This window comes from Rana temporaria, chromosome 12, assembly GCF_905171775.1.
Source record: "Rana temporaria chromosome 12, aRanTem1.1, whole genome shotgun sequence".
Lineage (NCBI taxonomy): Eukaryota > Metazoa > Chordata > Amphibia > Anura > Ranidae > Rana > Rana temporaria.
The window spans coordinates 106,227,118-106,250,219 of NC_053500.1; the positions used below are offsets into that span (position 1 = coordinate 106,227,118).

General features: G+C 45.2%; 1 protein-coding gene across 2 annotated transcripts in view; it reads left to right on the forward strand.

Moving 5' to 3' along the window:
- Nucleotides 1-22,765, forward strand: part of AANAT (aralkylamine N-acetyltransferase) — a 32,650-nt gene extending 9,885 nt beyond the window's left edge. For both annotated transcript variants that reach the window (XM_040330113.1, XM_040330111.1), the window contains exons 3-5: nt 5,754-5,948; nt 12,041-12,195; nt 22,289-22,765. In XM_040330113.1, coding sequence (XP_040186047.1) covers nt 5,804-5,948; nt 12,041-12,195; nt 22,289-22,594 — 606 coding nt within the window. In that variant the 5' untranslated portion in view covers nt 5,754-5,803 and the 3' untranslated portion in view covers nt 22,595-22,765. The remainder of the gene's footprint in view (nt 1-5,753; nt 5,949-12,040; nt 12,196-22,288) is intronic.
- The last annotated feature ends 337 nt before the right edge of the window (nt 22,766-23,102 follow it).

Genomic DNA, 23,102 nt, shown 5'->3' on the forward strand with positions numbered 1-23,102 from the left:
CACTTTTATATTATAAATACATTTTTTTCTGCCTGGAAACTGTAGATTGTCCATAGCAACCAAAAAGCGTCCCTTTATGTCAAAAGTGGTTCTAGAAAGTTCTCCAGCTAGAAAACAGCGATAATAAATTAGAATCACTTGCAGAATAGAGCGATAGCGGTTTGTGGGGAAATTCGTCATCAAACACTGAAAGTAATGACAGCGACAATTCTGCAACTGAGCAAATTTCAGTGTTTTTGATTTGATTACATTATTGAATAATTTTTATTATAATTATATTATTATTTGTTATAATTATTTATAGCTATTTATTATATTATAATTTATGATTTTGTGTTTCAAACTTTATCATACCCGGGATGTCTACTAGACTCTTGTTTGGACAGATTTAAGTGAGTTATTCCTAAGGCCCCATACACACGGGAGGATTTATCCGCGGATACGGTCCAGCGGAACGTTTCCGCGGATAAATCCTCTCGAGGATTTCAGCAGATTTTAATGCGATGGAGTGTACTCACCATCGCATTGAAATCCGCGCCGAAATCCTCTGGCGATGACGTGTCGCGCCGTCGCCGCGATTATGACGCGGCGATGGGGGCGACGCTGTCATATAAGGAATTCCACGCATGCGTTGAATCATTGCGACGCATGCGGGGGATCCCTTTGGACGGATGGATTCGGTGAGTCTGTACAGACCAGCGGATCCATCCGTTGGGATGGATTCCAGCAGATGGATTTGTTGAGCATGTCAGCAAATATTCATCTGCTGGAAATCCATCCCAGGGGAGATTTATCCGCGGATAAAGATCCGCTGGCGTGTACACACCATAGGATCTATCCGCTGAAACCCATTTGCTGGGATTTATCTGCGGATGGATTCTATGGTGTGTATGGGGCCTAAGAATTACAGGCCTACAATATAAAATGCCAAATTTCCATGCAAAACAATTGTACCGCTTTCAGCACCAAAAAGCTGAAAGAATCAAGAGGAATGCTTAAAGTGGAACTTCCCCTTTTGAGCGAAAAATAGGTGCAGGGAGAGGGAAGGGAAGGCTCTCCCTGCACCTATTTTTTTTAAACTCCTTAAAGTGGAGCTTCGCTCAAAAGTAACGTTTCACTTTAAGCACCCCCCCCCTCCTATGCCACATTTGGCTGACTTTTAATAAACGCAAAAAAATTACTGGAGCTCCCCTTTAAATGCATACCTTAGAGCTGAACTCCAGGAATGATCCTTTATTTAAACGTTGCCTTTTTTAAACTTGGCCTATTAGATGCAACCCAGCTTGAAGGGGATAGGAGAGGAGAGTGGGGGGGGGGGGTAGTTTTAGGTGGAAGGGAGCTGTGGGAGGTGGAGAGGCTGGGGACAGGGAAGCGGCGGCATGGAGGGGGGGGCGTCACATTAGGGGTTAATAACTTTGATTAGATGGTTGTAATCCACTGATCAGAGTTATAGAATTGTTCAACAGAGTCTGCTGAACAATTCTGATATAAGCTTATGGTCATTGAAGTGACCATAAGCTTATAGGAGAGGGAGATAAGAGATCCGTACGCCGTATTGACCTGGCCACCTGCAGGCCCTTTTGTTGTTCCGTACGGCGTAGAGACTTGGCAGTGAAAGGGTTAAAGCCCAACTCCACGTACCTGATCCTCCGCTCCCCCCTGCTAGACTGGTCCCTTCAGCAGTTGCACCCCCACACTCCACTGGTCTAGATTCCATACTTCATCAAGACCAGAGCAGGGTTCATAGCCCTGCTCTGGATGTGAGGATGCAGAGGGATAGTCCACAGTTGAATCATGGGGGGGGGGGGGTGTCACCTGCTGGGAGAGCAGAGGATCAGGTAAGTAAAACTGTTTCTTCTCTCCACTGGACAAAACAAGCAATTGTCCCTTGCACAACACCAGTGCAATGGGCAATTTTTTATTTCCCCGGAGTTGGGCTTTAATATGCTTAAATCTGTAGGATTGTGAAGGATGCATACATTTACTGTAGTAGCCTGTACTACATACAGTCAGCATTGGTATCTTCCTGATGCTGCGCAAATTTCTTTCCTTCTACTGTATATACTGAACACAAGGGATGGCTCGCTCCGACATTCAGAGCAGGTCTTGTATCTCTTTCAATAAACATAAGATGCTCTCTGATTGGATGAGGAAAAGAGGAGGGGCAGAGGATGTCACGATCTCCGCCTCATCCTATCTGTGCACGCTCATTGAGCTTGGTAAATAAAAGGTGAAACTATGTTTGTTTTTATTTACAAATCATGTGCAATGCAAAAAAAAAAATCCTGCACATGACTGGATAGTTAAAGTCAGTACAGCTACATCTTGATTACTAGACTCTCTAAATATTCAGTTTTCAAAGTTATAATTGACATTTAGGGGAATGGCCTTTAGTCCTTTAGCAAATCAACCCAAATACCTGAACTTACAGAGCCGGATTCAGAAAGCAGTTACGACAGCGTATCTCCGTCGCAACTCGGCGCATGATTCATAGAATCAGATACGCCTCACAGTTGCCTAGATACGAGCGGCGTAAGTCTCCTACGCCGTCGTATCTTAGGGTGCAATATTTACGTTGACCGCTAGGGGCGCTTCCCAAGACTTCCGCGTCAAATATGCAAATTAGGTAGATACGCTGATTCAGAAACGTACGTCCGCTCGGCGCATTTTTTTACGTCGTTTACGTAAGGCTTTTTCCGGCGTAAAGTTACCCCTGCTATATGAGGCGTAGCCAATGTTAAGTATGGACGTCGGGCCAGTGTCGAATTTTCCGTCGATTACGTCGTTTGCGTAAGTCGTTCGCGAATAGGGCTTTGCGTAAGTTACGTTCACGTCGAAACCAATGAGACTTTGCGGCGTAATTTGGAGCATGCGCACTGGGATACGTCCACGGACGGCGCATGCGCCGTTGGTAAAAAGCGTCATTTACGTGGGGTCACGAGTAATTAACATAAAACACGCCCACCTCCACATTTGAATTAGGCGGGCTTACGCCGGCCCAGTTACACTACGCCGCGGTAACTTACAGCGCAAGTTCTTTCTGAATACGGGACCTGCCGCTGTAAGTTACAGCGGCATAGTGTATAATGTATCTGAGATACGCTACGCCCGCCGAAAGATAAGCAAATGTATCTGAATCCGGGCCACAGTGTTTTTTCTAAGATCAATAAGAAAGGGGGGGGGGGATGTGGGACTTTAAACGAGACGTGGGGAAGCCTATATCTCCATCCCTAATGACATGTAAATATGCAACAGATTGGAACTTTAAATGAAGCATAATTAAGACCTACCCGAAAACAAGACCTTCTGTGATTTTCGGGAAGGGCTGCAATATGAGCCCTACCCCAAAAATAAGCCCTAGTTTAAAGTGGTTGTAAAATCCTAGAATGCAGTATTATATAATGTAAACTGCGTATGTTTCTGTAATCTATTTGTGCCAAATATCTTTGGTACAGCGCCGCTCAGCGCTCAGCTGACCTGCTGCTCTCCTCCTCTTCTCCCAGTTGTCAGCGGGGGCAGATCTTGGCCCCCTCCCTCTGCAGTGCTCAGAGCAGGGAAGGTATTTGGCACAAATAGATTACGGAAACATACACAGTTTACATTATATAATAATGTAATTCAGTGCATTCTAGTATTTTACAGGCACTTTTAATCGATTCCACTGGCCACTGGGGGTTCCTGACAGGCAGGGAAGGAGATGGGGAGAGAAGACAGCACATGACAAGACCTACCTCGAAAAAAAGCCCTACTGTGTCTTTTGTTGCCAAAATTAATATAAGACCCAGGCTTATTTTCAGGGGAACATGGTATATGTATTTATTATCTGGATGGTAAAAAAATCTCATATTGAATACAGCAATTAATAAACATACAAAACAAATTATATTAAAGACCATTATCCAAGAAATAGATCATAGCATAAAAGTACACTGCACAATCCCCAATCTGCCCGTATGGCAGCACCTCTCTTACACACCTTGTATCTGTTATTGGATTACGGTTCTCCCTGTTATGTCAATAGAAATGGAGCCCAAATTATTTACCAATTGTGTTGCTATGATCTATTTCTAGGATAATGGTCTTTAACCGCTTGCCTACTGCCGCCTGTAGATATACGTCTGCAGAATGTACCTGTATGTTGCTTTGAATGTGCTGCGTGAACCTTGCCCCGCGGGACCCGCAGACTCGATGTCTGCCGGTGTCCCGCGATCATGTCACGAAGCTGCAGAACAGGGAGATGTAAACAAGGCATTTTCCTGTTCTGCCTAGTGACAGGACAGTGATATACTGCTCAGTGTCATCGGGAGCAGTAATTACTGTCGTGTCACTTGTAGCCCAGCCCCCTCACAGTTAGAATCACTCCCTAGGACACACTTAACCTCTTCATCGCCCCCTAGTGTTTAACCACTTCCCTGCCAGTGTCATTTACACAATAATCAGTGCATTTTTATAGCACTGATTGCTGTATAAATGACAATGGTCCCAAAATAGTGTCAAAAGTGTATGATGTGTTCGCCATAATGTCGCAGTCATGATAAAAATCGCTGATCGCCGCCATTACTAATAAAAAATGTTTTTGAATAAAAATGCCATAAAACTATCCCCTATTTTGTAGACGCTATAACTTTTGCGCAAACCAATCAATATTAACTTATTGCTATTTTTTTTACCAAAAATATGTAGAACAATACATATCGACCTAAACTGAGAAAGAAATTCGTTTTTTTTTTATACATTTTTGGGGGATATTTATTATAGCAAAAAGTAAATAATATAGCTTTTTTTCAATTTTTTTTTGTTTATATAAAAAAATAAAAACCACAGGAGGTGATAAATGGCACCAAAAATTTGTAGGAAAAAAAGGACGTCAATTTTGTTTGGGTACCACGTCGCACGACTGCGCAATTGTCAGTTAAAGCGATGCAGTGCTGAATCGCAAAAAGTGCTCTGGTCAGGAAGGGGGTAAATTCTTCCGGGATAAATTCTTCCGGGGCTGAATTGGTTATATATATTTGTTGTGTGTTTCTCAATTGCTGTATTCAATATACGTTTTTTACCGTTCAGGAAATTAATACATATATATTTTTTATTATTGACTCATTTTTTTGGGGCATATTGAACATGCCTAATTTAAAGTCCAAATCTGTTTTATAGGATCACTTGTAGGCTGTCAAACAAAACTACTAATATTTACAAAATGTCTATAAAAATAAATATCTGTAAATTTGTAAGTATGTGCAATCGGAGAGAAGAAGTGGATTGATAGATAGATAGATAGATAGATAGATAGATAGATAGATAGATAGATAGATAGATAGATAGATAGATAGATAGATAGATAGACAGACAGATATAGACAGAAAAATAGATAAATAGATAATTCCAAGTCATATCTCTACTTTAACATGATAAAATTTGCTTTCACAAATAGAAACTCACCAAATATACTTGTTACAGGAAAGGTGTCCATCTGGGTTCCAAAATATATAATATTCAAAAATATTATATTATAGCATTATGCATGCTGATAGAATCCTTACGAAACAGGACAAAATATACCCGCACTTTAAAATTATAGGTTGGAAATATATTTGAATATTCATAAGCTACAATGGATTTTTAAATGGATATGGCAAATGAATCTTCTGACACTGTTAGTGCCCTCTGGAGCGTGAGTCATGGAGTCACTGTTTATATAGCATGTTCGAGGCAAGGTGCTTGCCCATTTCCAACATTTTTTTCCCTTGATACAGGGTCTGAAAGAGAAAGAGAGCGGGCCATCGAGCAAGAACCATATCCTGCCATGTCCGTCCTTAATGCAGTACCGTTCATGAAACCAATCCACATTCGGTCACCTCGCCAGCAGAGACGACACACACTGCCTGCCAGTGAATTCCGATGCCTTTCTCCAGAAGACGCAATCAGTGTTTTTGAAATCGAGAGAGAAGGTAAGTGATGCAAATGTGGAAAAATTGCTGTTTGATAAAAGCCATTTTTTTGCAACCGAATAAAAATCTCCAGCCCTCTGCTCAGGGAGCACTGAGAACTGAGCGATCCGTAGTGTTTGATCGCTTAGTTCTTAGTGTTAGAGCCAGCGGGGCACAGATGCAGCATCGGACCGGTAAGTATGATTAAAGAAAAAAAAACTTACTTCTCTTTTAAAGAGGTTGTAAACCTCCATGAGAAAGTTGTAAATATAGGTGAGCCTAGTATGAGGCTTAACAATAGGTACTGTAAATATCTCCTAAATCTGTGCCGATGACATCATGCTCTAAAGGAACAGCCGCCCGTGCTGTTTCTTCAGGCGAGTTTGCCGTGACCGGCGGTGACATCACACGGCTTTGCCAGTCACAGAGTCGGAGTCCATGGCCCTGGAAGGAAGACGGGCAAAGATAGATGCGGCACACAGTTGCCAAAACTGAGTGACCTCGCCACTGCCCGGCCAATGAAAGCCTCCCGGCAATCGAGACCCTGAAGCTGGCCAGCCTATCAAGACCCGGAAGATGTCAGTGGCCAGCAGGGAGCAAGTTAAAAATACATTTTAATTTTCTTGTTAACAAAAAAATAAAAATACATTTTCATTACACCAGAATATTTAGCACAAAATGTAATCACCAGGCACAAATTAATAAAAAAAATGGGTTACAACAAGATAGATTAACATGTACCAAACATATACATACATTGAAAATGTTACTATTAAGTAACAATTTGCACCTAAAAGCATGCTTACGTTGTGAAAAAATACCTGGAGCCAGCTAAGTGCCGGTTCACGCTACAGCGACATGAAAGTCGGCACGACTTTGTGAGGCAACTTATAGGCAACTTCAAGTCGCCTCCAGGACAGGCAACTTTGCCAGTGGCCAATCAAACAATACTCAGCTCTGTGGGAGGGAGGGGTTTGCCTGAAAAAACGATTTTTTCTTCCTGTAAAGTTGCTTCAGTTAAGACACTGATCTGACTTTGGAGGCAACTTCCATTGAAATCAATGGGTACAAGTCGCCTAGAAGTCGCCTTGAAGTAGTACAGGAACCTTTTCTGAAGTCGGAGCGACTTCAGTAGTGTGCATTAAGACGGCTCTCATTCACTTTAATGTAATTTCTCATGTCGCGCGACTTGGGGCGACACAAGTCGGATCCCAAGTCGCGGTGGTGTGAACGGGCACTTAGAGAATTTGAAAAAATGGCTTTGTGTCCTGCATCATTGTTCTAAATCGTAGAGAATATGAATGCTGCTATTTAAGTGTTCGAAGTCTGAAAGGTACATCATCAAAATTTATAAATATTTTCACCAGCATTGAAAAAACCTGCAATTTTTTATTTCACACTTCCTTAGTAGGGATGAGTCAAACACCCCCCCCCCCCGTTCGGTTCGCACCAGAACCTTCGAACGGACCGAACGTTCGCGCGAACATTTAGAACCCCATTGAAGTCTATGGGACTCGAACGTTCGAATTCAAAAGTGCTAATTTTAAAGCCTAATATGCAAGTTATTGTCGTAAAACGAGTTTGAAAACCCGGGTCTTGCCCCAGGGAACATGTATCAATGTAAAAAAAAAGTTTTAAAAACGGTCGTTTTTTCTGGAGCAGTGATTTTAATGATGTTTAAAGCGGAGGTTCACCCTAAAACAATTATATATCGTTACATCCAGCATACTGCTGACATCTACAGTATGCTGGTATTTATTTTTTTCCGCTGTACATACCTTTTTATAGTTCTTTTCACCCGGCTTCCGGGTTCTCACTGCCCCAGGGAGTAGGCGTTTCTATGAAGATGCGTAGATGATTGACGTGCAGGTAAGGCGCGTCACGCGTTCCGAAAATAGACGAACTGCAGCTCGGCTTTATACGGGGCCTGCGCAGTCAGCTCTACACGGCAGGCGCAGGCGCCGTATAGAGTCGAGTCCTAGTTCGTCTATTTTCGGAACGCGTGACGCGCCTTACCCGCACGTCAATCATCTACGCCTCTTCATAGGAACGCCTACTCCCCGCGGGAGTGAGAACTCGGAGTCGGGTGAAAAGAACTTTTAAGACGGTAAGTACAGCGAGAAAAAAAAAAAATACCAGCATACTGTATGATGGATGTAATGGTATATAGATGATTTTTAGGGTGAACCTCCTCTTTAACCACTTGCTTACTGGGCACATATACCCCCTTCCTGCCCAGGCGAAATTTCAGCTTTCAGCACTGCGTCGCTTTAAATTAAAATTGCGCGGTCGTGCGACATGCCTCCCAAACAAAATTGACATCCTTTTTTTTCCACAAATAGAGCTTTCTTTTAGTGGTATTTGATCACCTCTGCGGTTTTTATTGTTTGCGCTATAAACAAAAAAAGAGCGACAATTTTGAAAAAAAACACAATATTTTTTACTTTTTGCTATAATAAATATCCCATTTTTTTTTTAATTTTCTCACTTTAGGCCGATATGTATTCTACATATTTTTGGTAAAAAAAAAAAATCGCAATAAGCGTATAGTGATTGGTTTGCGCAAAAGTTATAGCGTCTACAAAATAGGGGATAGAATTCTGAATTTTTGCATATTCCAGATGAGGTCTTAACACTAGGGGGGCGAGGAAGGGGTTAAATGTGTATCCTGGGAGTGATTTTTACTGTGGGGGGGAGGGGACTGACTGGGGGAGGTGACCGATGCTGTGTCCCTATGTACAAGGGACACAGCATCAGTCTCCTCTCCCTGACAGGACGTGGGGCTCTGTGTTTACACACAGAGCTCCACGTCCCTGCTCTAAAACATTGCGGCTGACAGGCACGCGCATCGGGATCGCGGTGACGTGCCGGGCGTGCGCACGACGACGCCGGCATGCGTGTGCTCCCCAGTGGCCGGAGGACCCGAGGCCGTAAAAAGACGTCCTCCTGGATTTATAGAGCCACCTGGAGGCTGTCTTTTTACTATGGCCCGGGACTGAAGTAGTTAAAGTGAAAAAAATATAAAAATAAAAATTCCTTTAAATATCGTACCTGCTGGGTGTCTATAGTATGCCTGTGAAGTGGCACATGTTTAGAACTGTCCCTGCACAAAATGAGATTACTATAAGAAAAAAGTAATTTAAAACTGCTTGCGGCTTTAATGTAATGTCTGGTCCCTGCAATATGGATGAAAATCATTGAGAAAAATAGCATGGGTTTCCCCCAACTCCCCCCAGGTCATTACAAGCCACTTTGGCCCTATATACTTTGAACAGCAGTATACAGGAGGTGCAAACAAGACAGGGACTGTAGGTTTGTTGTTAAGTAGAATCTGTTTGTAATTTTGAACTGGTACTTCTTTAAATTGTAGATCCAGCCAAAAAAAAAAAATTTTAAGCTTTTCTGAAAACATAGAGAAGGGTTATCGCCCCTGTAACAATTGTTTTGCTGTCTGTGTGCATCTGTTCAGAAGATTGCACCTCACTTTCTGTCCCAACAGAAACAGACAGTACACACACCATGTAGCTTTAGGTGCACACTGCAGAGGACACAGACAGTACACCACGTGAAAGTACTTACAGCAATGCCTGCCTGTAGTATTAATATGAGCAGATCCCTGACTCCCGGAGTAAATATGAGAAACACCAGCTTTACGTTAGGTGCACAATGTGCAGAGGACACGGAAAGTACACACACCACATAGCTTTAGGTGCACACTGCAGAGGACACAGACAGTACACCATGTGAGAATACTGCAGCTAGCACAATCACCTGCCTGCCTGTCAGTAAATTAGGAAGAGTGAATCTAGCTAAACTATACAGTGTATAAATATATATACAACACCTGGGATGCATATATATCCTCTACACACTGTAACTCTAAGGCCTCGTACAGACGAGCAAACATGTACGATGAAAACGGTCCGCCGGACCGTTTTCAGCGTACATGTCTGCCCGGAGATTTCTGTATGATGGCTGTACTCACCATCATACAGAAATCCGCGCGTACTCGATACGCGGCGACGAGGCCGCGCCGTCGCCGTGATGATGACGCGGCGACGTGCGCGGCCCTGGCAGTTCAATGCTTCCACGCATGCGTCAAAGTCATTCGACGCATGCGAGGGATGGCGGCCGCTCGGACATGTACGGTAGGTCTGTACAGACGACCGAACATGTCCGACGGACAGGATTCCAGCGGGCATGTTTCTAAACATGTTTAGAAATATTTTCCCGCTCGAAAAAGGCCCGGCGGGCAAATGTATGCTGGAATCCTGTCTGCTCGGCTGTACAGACGACCGAACATGTCTGCTGAAACTGGTCCACGGACCAGTTTCAGCAGACATGTTCGGTCGTCTGTATGGGGCCTAACTTACTAGCCTGCCTGCTCTATCTACCTGCAAAAAATGACACTCTCTCTCTGTCTCTCTTAACCACCGCAACACACTACACAAGGCCGACCTGCAGGCGGCCTTTTATAGTTTGGGGCGTGTACTAAACCCCCTGAGCCATAATTGGCCAAACCACCCTGGCTTTGGCCAATTATGGCTCTCCATTTTTTGCAAGCTGTGATTGGCCAAGCATGCGGATCATAGTGCATGCTTGGCCAATCATCAGCCAGCAATGCACTGCGATGCCGCAGTGAATTATGGGCCGTGACACGCCACTCGAATTTTTATCTCCTAAACCTACACGGTTTAGGAGATATTAGCAAAAGAAAGGCAACGATGTCTACAGCGCAGGAGTGACGTCATCACGGCTCTGGCCAGTCACAGCGTCGGAGCCACGATATGCAGAAGTCACTCCTGGAAAGATGGCACCGACGGAGGAGGGCAACGAGCACCGCTGCGGGTGCTTCGATCTCAGGTAAGTACTTCATAATGAGCTAGTATGCTATCAATACTAGCTCATTATGTCTTTGTCTTGCAGGTTTTTATTTTATTTCTCTTATCGTCCATGGACGGACACAGCTCCTTAAGTCTTGACAAGTGGGTTATGTTCCCTGTTTACAGGAGAGGACTAGGCAGAAACATGTTAAATGGTTAAATACATGTTAAATTAACAGAGTTGAACAGCCCCGCCCAGGGGGCGGTCCCTCCAGACATAACCCTCCTCACTGCAGCATGCAGCCTCAGTTTCGTTCTGCCTAGCAAAGGAGAAGGACGTATGGCTCCCTTTGGGCCCAGCGCCCTGAGGAGAAATTTTATTTTATTCTATCTTATTTTATTTTATTTTCACTTTTTCTTGAAATGAAGCCATGGACCAGGTACCTGGGCAGGCGGCCGTTTGAAGTTGCATCTCCTCCGTTTGAGGAGCTCTGCTTGTTTTGGGGTGAAGTTAAAATTGTTTTTACTGATATATTTCCCACCCCTCGTTTTGACACTGCTTGGGGACGTCCCACTTGTCAAGACTTAAGGAGCTGTGTCCGTCCATGGACGATAAGAGAAAATAGGATTTTTTGTACTCACCGTAAAATCCTTTTCTCTGACGTCCATGGACGGACACAGCTCCCACCCCTCCTTTTTAGGTTTGTACTGCTTGTTACGAACTGAGGCTGCATGCTGCAGTGAGGAGGGTTATGTCTGGAGGGACCGCCCCCTGGGCGGGGCTGTTCAACTCTGTTAATTTAACATGTATTTAACCATTTAACATGTTTCTGCCTAGTCCTCTCCTGTAAACAGGGAACATAACCCACTTGTCAAGACTTAAGGAGCTGTGTCCGTCCATGGACGTCAGAGAAAAGGATTTTACGGTGAGTACAAAAAATCCTATTTTCTTTTTTAATTTGAGAGTTTACGTTACTTTACTTTAAAGCAAAAAGCGTCGACCTCCTTTCTCTTTTTTCTAGTATATCATATTTTGCTGATACACAGGGGACCAAAGAAACTTGTGTTTTTTCTTTTAAATATGTGTGATTTTATTCATAATAAACTTTTTATACCTATGGAGCTGTCTGTACCATTAAAGTCCAACCAAAATTTTTGGGTTTAGTTATTAGGAATTTTTCAGTTCTAACAAATACATTTTTGAATTTGCAGTTATTTCTAAAGATATTATATTGGTGTCTTTCAAGTTTTACGCTTATTAAATGTCCATGTTTCCTTCTGTCCTTCCAGCCTTTATATCTGTGTCTGGGGAATGTCCCCTCCATCTGGATGAAGTCAGGCAATTCCTGACACTGTGCCCGGAGTTGTCACTGGGATGGTTTGAAGAAGGGAGGCTTGTGGCATTTATCATCGGGTCCTTATGGGATCAGGACAAGCTCAGCCAGGTAATAGTAATGAGAGTGTACAGGCTGCCATCTGCATTTACAGAGGGCTTTTAATATCATCATTGACATCAGAGGGAAGGGCAAAGTTACAAAACTGGAGGAAAGAGTCTGTGTCAGTCCATTTGATAGGAAGTCTTAGAAAGGATCAACACATGTAGGGCGGCATTTTGTATTTATCTATTTTTGTAATATTTTTTAATAAATTTGTATACATTTTGTAAATTTTTGAAGTTTCTATTGTTGCCTCCATAATCCCAATCCTTTTTGAGTTTTTTTCAATTGTTTTGATAGGAAATCTGCCTTTACTAACTGCTCCTTGTGAAAATGCAAGTTGCTTGGCTATCACATTGATTCAATTATGTCAACACTTTGAATTACAGGCTGTGAAAAAAGTATTCAGATTTTTGACTGATCTATATACATATTTCAGGTTAGTGGCTGAGATTCCACTGAAGCCAGGGGTTCTGGAAAACGGTCAGGCAACTAGCATCTTCAAAAAAAGATCAGCCCTCTTAGTGTCATAATTCTGCCATGACAAGTGCACATTAACCACTTCAGCCCCGGACCATTTGGGTGGTCAAAGACCAGGCCACTTTTTGGGATTCGGCACTGCGTCGATTTAACTGACAATTGCGCGGCCGTGCAACGTGGCTCCCAAACAAAATTGGCGTCCTTTTTTTCCCCACAAATAGAGCTTTCTTTTGGTCTTATTTGATCACCTCTGCGTTTTATTTTTTTTGCGATATAAACAAAAATAGAGGGACAATTTTGAAAAAATTAAAAATGCAATATTTTTTACATTTTGCTATAATAAATATCCCCCAAAAATATATAAAAAAAGTTTTTTCCTCAGTTTAGGCCGATACGTATTCTTTTACATATTTTTGGTAAAAATTGCAAAAGTTATAGCGTTTACAAAATAGGGGATAGTTTTATGGCATTTTTATTAATATTTTTTTTTTACTAGTAATGGTGGCGATCAGCGATTTTTTCCATGACTGCGACATTATGGCGGACACATCGTACACTTTTGACACATTTTTGGGACCATTGTAATTTTCACAGCAAAAAGTGCTATAAAAATGCACTGCTTACTGTGAAAATGTCAATGGCAGTGAAGGGGTTAACCACTAGGCGGCGCTAAGTGTGCCCTAAGGAAGTGATTCTTACTGTAGGGGGCGTGGCTAGACGTGTGACGTCGCTGATCGTCGTTCCCTATAACAGGGAACAGACTATCAGTGACAAGCAACAGAGAAGAACAGGGAAGGTTCGTTTACACTCACCTCTCCCCGTTCTTCAGCTCCTGTGACCCGATCGTGGGACACCGGCGGTGATCAGGTCCGCGGGTCCCGTGGGCATGGTCACGGAGCTTCGGACCGGGACCGTGACCCACGGCTGCCGGCTGGGCACTTAAAGGGCAACATACCTGTACGTGCCTGTGCCCAGCTGTGCCATTCTGCCGACGTATATTGGCGTTAGGTTTTTAAAAACCCTGCAAGAAAAAGTCATAATGAGCTAGTATGCATAGCATACTAGCTCATTATGATTGACTGACCTGAGATCGAAGCCCCCGAAGTTCTCCTCGGTCTCCTCCACCCCTGCCATGTCTCATTCGATCTTCTTCCTTGCATCGCCACTCCGGCGCTGTGACTGGCCGGAGCGGCGATGACGTCACTCTCGGCAGGATTACATCATTAACCCCCCCATTATCCCATTCACAAAAACGGCACACTCAGTGCGCCGTTCGCGCCGTAGACATCGGTGCAGTCCTTACTGCAAATATCTCTTTAACCGTTGTGAAGGATTAGCTCGTGGGGATCACCTTTTCTGAAATCACAGTCTGTAAGCAGGCACTTTCTTTTAAGTCTGGCGGATGCCAGATTTTATTTATAAACGGTTTGCAGATTAAAATAAACAAAACAGTAAATTAAATCCTTGCCGTCCGGCGCTAAACTAAACAAACAGGATCTCCTCTCTATACAGTGTGGGGCTAGTCCCTGACACCCACAAAACATGCAGTAAAGCAAACCTTTTCAGTCCAGCACTCAGCGCTCCCCTCACTCAGGTCCCTTCCTGAGTTTCAAGCCAGAGCCCTGTTGTGCTCTCTTCCTGGACATTTAAAGTCCAGCTGATTGTGGACTCCAGTGGACCCAAACATCCGGACCGGAATCCTAGCCAGGCCCAGAGGCTGTAAAACCCGGAATGGATTCCGGTTCAATCTCTCATAATGGAACGTATGCGAGGTGAAATGTACCTATGATCATGTATCGCACCTCGCATAGCGTCACATATCCTCCCCCTCTGCTCAAGCCCCTGCGGCTGAGCACTTGACCCAACCATACAGTGCACACGGGAGAGGGCATCTGCATTATTTTGGAGCTTCCCTGGCCTGTGCTCCACCGTAAATTTAAAAGGCTGTAGAGCCAGGAATCACCTTGTCACACGAGCATTTTTCTCCCTGTTATCACACATCCACTTCAGGGGAGCATGGTCTGTGACCAGCTTAAATGACCTCCCCAGTAGGTAATACCTCAGGGAGTCTAAGGCCCACTTAATGGCGAGACATTCCTTTTCTACGATGGCATAATTTTTCTCGTGCTTGTTCAGCTTCCTGCTCAGGTATACCACTGGGTGCTCCTCACCATCCCTGATCTGTGACAGTACGGCCCCTAGTCCCACCTCAGAGGCGTCCGTCTGTATAACAAACTCCTGGCTAAAATCCGGGGTTACTAGTACGGGTACCATACAAAGAGCCTGTTTTAACTTCTGAAATGCCCCCTCGGCTTCGGGGTTCCATTTGACCATGACCGACCCCTTACCCTTCGTTAGATCGGTCAAGGGGGCGGCAATGGTGGCAAAATTGGGCATGAAACGCCTGTAATACCCCGTAATGCCCAGGAAGGCCCTCACTTGTTTTTTATTGACTGGTTGGGGCCATTTTTGAATTGCCTCAATCTTATTGGTCTGCGGCTTGACCATCCCCCGGCCAATAACGTACCCAAGGTATTTGGCCTCCTCCAGGCCTATGGCACATTTCTTTGGATTGGCCGTGAGACGTGCTTCCCTAAGGGAATCTACGACCGCTTGTACACGGAGCAGGTGCGATTCCCAATCTGGGCTGTGGATGACCACATCGTCCAAGTACGCCGCTGCATACGAGCGATGTGGTCTCAAAATTTTGTCCATCATTCGCTGGAATGATGCAGGGGCTCCGTGCAGACCAAACGGCATCCGCTTATACTGAAACGAGCCCTCAGGAGTGGAAAAGGCAGTCTTCTCCTTGGCCGATTCAGTAAGCGGTATCTGCCAATAACCTTTCGTTAGGTCTAGGGTCGTTATGTAGCGAGCCTGTCCCAACCTGTCCACAAGTTCGTCGACCCGGGGCATCGGGTAGGCGTCAAATTTGGACACACTGTTAAGTTTTCTAAAATCATTACAAAACCTAATACTGCCATCAGGTTTTGGGACCAGCACTATGGGACTTGACCACTCACTGTGAGACTCCTCGATCACATCCAACTCTAACATATTTTTTATTTCTTCCGCAACTGCCTCTCGCTGGGCCTCTGGAATTCTATATGGTTTTACATTTACCCGAACCCCTGGTTCCGTCACTATGTCATGTTGGATCGTGTTGGTCAGTCCGGGTAAGGGGGAGAAAAAGTCTCTATTTTTCTGCACGAATGCCCTAACGTCACTTTGCTGTGCTACGGACAGAGAATCTGTGATGGGAACGTCAGGTATCACGGGTATCCGGTCTGTTGGAGGCGGGGACGTGGCCAGTAAAGTCTCTCGGTCCTTCCAGGGCTTTAAGAGATTTACATGGTAAATTTGGTGTGGTTTCCTTTTCCCTGGTTGGTAGACTTTGTAGTTTACCTCCCCCACCCTTTGGACAACCTCAAAGGGACCCTGCCACTTGGCTAAAAACGTACTTTCTACCGTGGGAACCAGTACCAACACTCTGTCCCCCGGGTTGAAAGTACGGACCTTGGCACCCCGGTTATAGACCCTCCTTTGGGCCTCCTGGGCTCGCTCCATATGTTCCCGTACTAGGGGCAGAATGGTTGCGATTCGGTCCTGCATCAAGGAGACATGCTCTATGATGCTCCTATATGGGCTGACCTCTCCTTCCCACGTTTCTTTAGCAATATCTAGCAGGCCCCTGGGATGCCTACCATACAAAAGCTCAAAGGGGGAATAGCCTGTGGAGGCCTGTGGAACCTCTCGTATGGCAAACATGAGATATGGTAGCAAAAAATCCCAGTCTCTCCCATCCTTGTCGACCACCTTTTTCAACATACTCTTCAATGTTTTATTAAACCTTTCGACCAGACCATCTGTCTGGGGGTGGTAGACAGAAGTACGGAGATGGGAGATTTTGTACAATCTACACAACTCCTTGGTAACCCTTGACATAAAAGGGGTGCCTTGATCGGTCAAGATCTCTTTTGGGATCCCCACTCGACTAAACACCTGGACTAATTCCTTGGCAATAACCTTGGCGGAGGTGTTACGCAAGGGTATGGCCTCAGGATAGCGAGTCGCATAGTCCAGGATCACCAGAATATGCTGGTGACCCCGGGCAGATTTCACAACCGGCCCCACCAGGTCCATGCCAATCCTTTCAAAGGGGACCTCAATTATTGGTAGAGGAACAAGGGGGCTGCGAAAATGGGGCGATGGTGCTGACATTTGGCACTCGGGGCACGATTCGCAGTACTCCTTGACCTCTGCATGCAAACCGGGCCAGAAGAATCTTTGGGTGATTCTCTCCCTGGTTTTTTCGACCCCGAGATGTCCCCCCATAACATGACCATGGGCCAGGTCTAGCACCACCCTGCGAAAGGGTTTGGGAACCAGTAGCTGTTCTACCTCTTCCTCTCCATGTTTTATCACTCGATATAACAAATTGTTTTTAATTGCCATGTAGGGAAAGGACACCACCCAATTAGGATCCACCGGTTCCCCATCCAACACCTTAACATTTTCCCTGGCATTTATGAGGGTGGGCTCTCGCAGCTGCTCGGTACAGAAATCCTCCCTCCTGACCTCCAAGTCGGGTACCACATTTTGGCTACTCTCCATGTCAGGGTCAGGCAAGGTTTCCTGTTTATTACCCTCAAGCTGGGTGCTAGCTTCTAAGTCCTCCGGTTCCCCAGCCATGGCAGGGAAAGGAAGAGGATCTCCGGCTTCCTCGATCCCACCAACAGCATGCCCTTCCCTTTGGCAAAACGGGTCTGGTGAGAGTTCTCGAGTTTCCCCAGTAGGGGTAACGCTATCTACTGGCCTCCCTTCACTCTCCCATAACTTCCAAAAATGAGGAAAGTCTCTCCCCACTAAGGCTTCATGGAGCAGTGAAGGTACCACCCCCACTGAATGTGTTACACAGCCCCAGGGGGTATCAACCTCAACCACCGCTGTCTGGTAGTCCCGAGTGTCCCCATGGATGCATATTACCCCAATACAACTGGGGTGTAGTTTTGCGGGGTCTACACACGCACTCCTGACTAAGGTCACCACACTACCAGAGTCTAGCAGGGCTGTAAGAGGCTTGCCATCTATTGAAATAACGCACATTTGTTTTTCAAGGCGACTCTGACTTGTCGCAACACATGCGACCTGTGCAAACAGAGAAATGCGTCTTACCCTATCAACATAATCACATTGCATAGGTTCATCATTTAGAGGGCAATCTGCAGCAATATGGCCTAATGCATGGCAACGAAAACACCGTATTTGCCCTACCCCCAGTCCTTTTAACGGTCCCAAAAACCTTCCTGGCTTCTTTGGCCAGTCTCTAGGTCTAGGACCTACAGTCTCATCTGCTGTAACAACAGTCTTATCCACTCTCCCCAAACTCTTGAACCCCGGAACAGTCTTACCCGAACCGTTGGGAGATCTTGCACTCCGAGACACACCGAAGTGGGGCGTAGGTGGGTTTATCAAGTCCTCAGTAGCACTGTACCTCTCCACTAGGTCCACCATTTGGGCTGCAGTGTTGGGGTCCCCCTGTCCGACCCACTTTCTCAGGGTAGCAGGGAGCGCACGCAGGTACCGGTCCATTACCACACGCTCCACAATCTGAGGGCTGGTCAGAGTCTCTGGCTGCAACCACTTCCTGGTGAGGTGGACCAGGTCAAACATTTGTGACCGGGGTGGCTTGTTGCTGGAATAGGACCACTGATGCACGCGCTGGGCCCGAACTGCCATGGTGACACCCAAGCGTGCGAGTATTTCTGTCTTTAGAGTCTCATAGTCCTGGGCCTTATCTGGTTCTAGGTCAAAATAGGCCTTTTGGGGTTCTCCTGTTAGGAATGGGGCCAATAGTCCCGCCCACTGCTCTTTTGGCCATCCTTCGCGGTCAGCGACTCTCTCGAAAGTCGCCATGTACGCCTCAACATCATCCGCCGGTGTCATCTTTTGCAGGTGGTAGGAAGCACGTACAATCTTTGGTTCCGCTAACACCGGAGGTGCGGACCCCTTTTTCAGTTCCACCAGAGCTTCGGTGAACTGTCGGTTCATCTCCTGCTGGGCAGCGTGTTGTGCTGCAACGGCCTCTGCAACTTGGCGGTGTTGTGCTGCAACGGCCTCTGCGACTTGGCGGTGTTGTGCTGCAGCGGCCTCTGCGACTTGGCGGTTTATCTCCTGCTGGGCAGCCTGTTGTGCTGCAGCGGCCTCTCGTTGTGCTGCAGCGGCCTCTGCGACTTGGCGGTTGGTTTCCCGCTGGGCTGCATTGGCCTGTAGCAGGGCCTTTAACATTTCTTCCATTTTCAGAAAAGTGCCCGCATTCTCCACCACGTGTGAAGGATTAGCTCGTGGGGATCACCTTTTCTGAAATCACAGTCTGTAAGCAGGCACTTTCTTTTAAGTCTGGCGGATGCCAGATTTTATTTATAAACGGTTTGCAGATTAAAATAAACAAAACAGTAAATTAAATCCTTGCCGTCCGGCGCTAAACTAAACAAACAGGATCTCCTCTCTATACAGTGTGGGGCTAGTCCCTGACACCCACAAAACATGCAGTAAAGCAAACCTTTTCAGTCCAGCACTCAGCGCTCCCCTCACTCAGGTCCCTTCCTGAGTTTCAAGCCAGAGCCCTGTTGTGCTCTCTTCCTGGACATTTAAAGTCCAGCTGATTGTGGACTCCAGTGGACCCAAACATCCGGACCGGAATCCTAGCCAGGCCCAGAGGCTGTAAAACCCGGAATGGATTCCGGTTCAATCTCTCATAATGGAACGTATGCGAGGTGAAATGTACCTATGATCATGTATCGCACCTCGCATAGCGTCACACCGTGTAGGTTAAGGAGATATTTTTTGCACCTACAGTTAAGTCTTATTCTAGGCTTACCTGTAGGTACAAGTTGTAAGGAGGGGTTTACAACCACTTTAAAGTGGTTGTAAACCTAGTTAGACCACTTTTAACTACAGGTAAGCCTATATTAAGGTACTGGAAATACCTCCTAATCCTACACGGTTATAGGATATATGTACCATATACGATAGTGCCGTTTCTAAAGGACCCATGCAGTGACCGGCGGCTCCCATGCTTATGCTCAAGAGTGACGTCTCCGGCCAGTCACAGAGCCGGCATCCACAGCCCCGAGAGGAAGAGGGGTGAAGATGGATGCGGCAACCAGTGGGGACATCGCGGGCTTCGTTTGCAGGTAAGTGCAACATAATGGGCTAGTATGTGATGCATACTAGCTTATTATGCTTTTACTTTGCAGGGAAAAAAAGAGGAAGTAAAACCCATCAGGGATTACTTCCTCTTTAAAGCGGAGTTCCGGCCACAATTTCACTTTTTATATATAAATACCCCTGTAATACACAAGCTTAATGTATTCTAGTAAAGTTAGTCTGTAAACTAAGGTCCGTTTTGTCAGGTTGTTACAGCATTTAGACACTTTATAAAATAGAAATTGACTGGGGCCATCTTAAGTGTGGGCATCATGAAGCCAGACTGTATGACTTCCTGGATTTCAGCCTTGCAGATCTCGCACATGCTCAGTGCTGCACAAGCAGTGTAATAGGTTTCATATCAGGTTTCAGCACCTGTACTGTCCAAGTCACATGATTCTTCGAGACTGGGGAGTGCACAGACTCCTAGAAAGTTACACCCACTACATTCCCAGAAGTCTGTGCGGTGTAGGTTAGGAAGCTTAAGCACCTAGGTGCAGGAAGAGGGAAGATTAACTATTCTGCCTAGCAACACTTTGAAGGCATCTAAAAAAAAATATTTCTTAAAGGACTAATGACATTTTTTTAAAACTACTGATGTAATGTTATATTTATGGGTGGAACTCCACTTTAATTTGTCCTGGCCATTGAGATGGAAAAACACTCAAGCGCTAAAAACACCTAGCGTTCTTGTGCATTTGGCGCATCAGACATTTTTTCTCTACCAAAACTCCTCTATTGAATGCATAAGTGATGTTTTTTTCTGCCTCTAAACTCCTGTAAAGCCTATATAGTGTGCATGGACACATAGGTTAACATGGAGGGGAGTTTAGAGGTAGAAAGAAAAAAAAGCTCAAACGCCTGTTAACGCAGTTATGAGCTCAAGTGTGTCTGGAATCAGTCTGTTGGCTTGTAGAAGGGAGGGAGGAGGAGAGAAGTGCCTTGCATTCTTAGGCTACTGGGTTGTGTGTTTCTATTGACGCACACAGTGTAGGGAGGCTCAAATCTTGTCCCTGCATGTAAGGGTGGCTACACAATTGGCACAGCGTCAACGGTTTCACCAGACAGGAAGTAAGGAAGAATGCTTGCTGTAACAAAGACAGCAATATAAAAAATGGTAGCCTTCTCCTGTCTACTTAAAGCTGGAGTTCACCCGAAAAACAATTTTTAACATTAGATTGATGCTCGTTTTGTCAAGGGTAATCGGTGTTTTTTTTAAATCGAAGCAGTACTTACCGTTTTAGAGATAGATCTATCTTCTCCGCCGATTCCGGGTATGGTCTTCGGGACTGGGCGTTCCTACTTGATTGACAGTCTTCCGACAGTCGCATACATCGCCTAACGAGTAGCCGAAAGAAGCTGAACGTCGGTGCGGCTCTATGCAGCGCCTGCCCACCGACGTTCGGCTACTTTCGGAAAATCGTGACGCGCTGGATGCGACCGTTGGAAGCCTGTCAATCAAATAGGAACGCCCAGTCCCGCAGCCCATACCCGGAAGTGGTGGAGAAGATCTATCTCTAAAAGGGTAAGTACGGCTTCGATTTAAAAAAAACCACCCGATTGCCTTGACAAAATGAGCCTCAAGCTAATGTTAAAAATTGAGTTTTTGGGTGAACCTTTAATATAAATATATATATATTATAATTTTTTTCTTGCATGTGTCCCTGTTGTAGATTTTTCCTCACTTCCAGCCTTGTGAAAACATTGACACTGAAGAGAAATCCCATATAAGCAGCAAACACCTGACAGGGATTCTAATACCGCTTACACACGATCGGTTTGTCTGATGGACCGTTTTCATCAGACGAACCGATCGTGTGTGGGCACCATCGGTTTTGTTATCCATCAGTGAAAAAACTAGGAACTTGTTTTAAAATTATCTGATGGTTAAAAAACCGATAGAAAAAGACGATCGTCTGTGGGCACGTCCATCGGTTAAAAATCCACGCATGCTCAGAATCAAGTGGACGCATGCTCGGAAGCATTGAACTTCATTTTTCTCAGCACGTCGTCGTGTTTTACGTCACCGCGTTCTGACACGATCGTTTTTTTTAACTGATAGTGTGTAGGCACGACTGATGAAAGTCAGCTTCATCGGATATCTGATGAAAAAATCCATCAGATCGTTTTCATCGGATGAACCGATCGTGTGTACAGGGCATAAGCCTTACCCACTTTATTCAAAGCGAAAAAAATGGCTGGGTTTTGGTTTTTTGGATCATGCACCAATCATTGCTTGTAATCTAAATAGTTCATATGTGTTGGAAGCATACATTGGCAAATGTTTACAAAATTGACTCTGCAGCAATTGAATATATGTTATGTCACTTTTTTTTAACAAAAGTTGACATTTCCTTTAAAATGAGTTCTTCGGTTATGTTTCCATAATCATTGTTCCCTCTTTTTCCCACAGGATGCCCTCACCCTGCACAAACCCCATGGCTCTTCTGTGCACATTCACGTCCTTGCTGTCCATCGCACATTCCGGCAACAAGGCAAGGGTTCCATCCTTCTGTGGCGTTACCTGCAGTACCTGCGCTGTCTGCCTTTTGCACGGCGGGCCGTGCTCATGTGTGAAGATTTTTTGGTTCCCTTCTACTCCAAATGTGGCTTCAAAGCTGTGGGTCCCTGTGACATTACCGTCGGCCCGCTGGCTTTTATTGAGATGCACTGTCCGGTCAGAGGTCACGCCTTTATGCGCAGAAATAGTGGATGCTAGCCCCTTTCATTGCAAACTCTAATGTTATTAATTCCTTTGCTTATCAAATGTTGCGACACATTGCAGGGCAATAGGATTCAACCTCTGTGCTACCAAAGGGATTAATAAATTCACTGCAGGGGCTATCCTTAGCGTTCCATTCATCAAAAGGTTAAGACCATAAGGCAGTGATGGCGAACCGTGGCACCCCAGATGTTTTGGAACTACATTTCCCATAATGCTCATGCACTCTGCAGTGTAGTTGCGCATCATGGGAAATGTAGTTCCAAAACATTTGGGGTGCCAAGGTTCGCCATCACTGCCATAAGGTATGTTAACCAAAAATCTGTTTTATTTTTTTGTATTTTCTTAAGCACGCCATTTGTTGTGAATTTGTTGCAAAGGTTCTTGCCAGAAGATTCTGCTGGTAACAGGACTTCATGTTGCAGGATAACAAGGCTAAGCTGCTGTCTTGCAATTAGCAGAAGTGCTGTCAGCCTGCGATGCGCACTCCTATATTAGGTAGTTG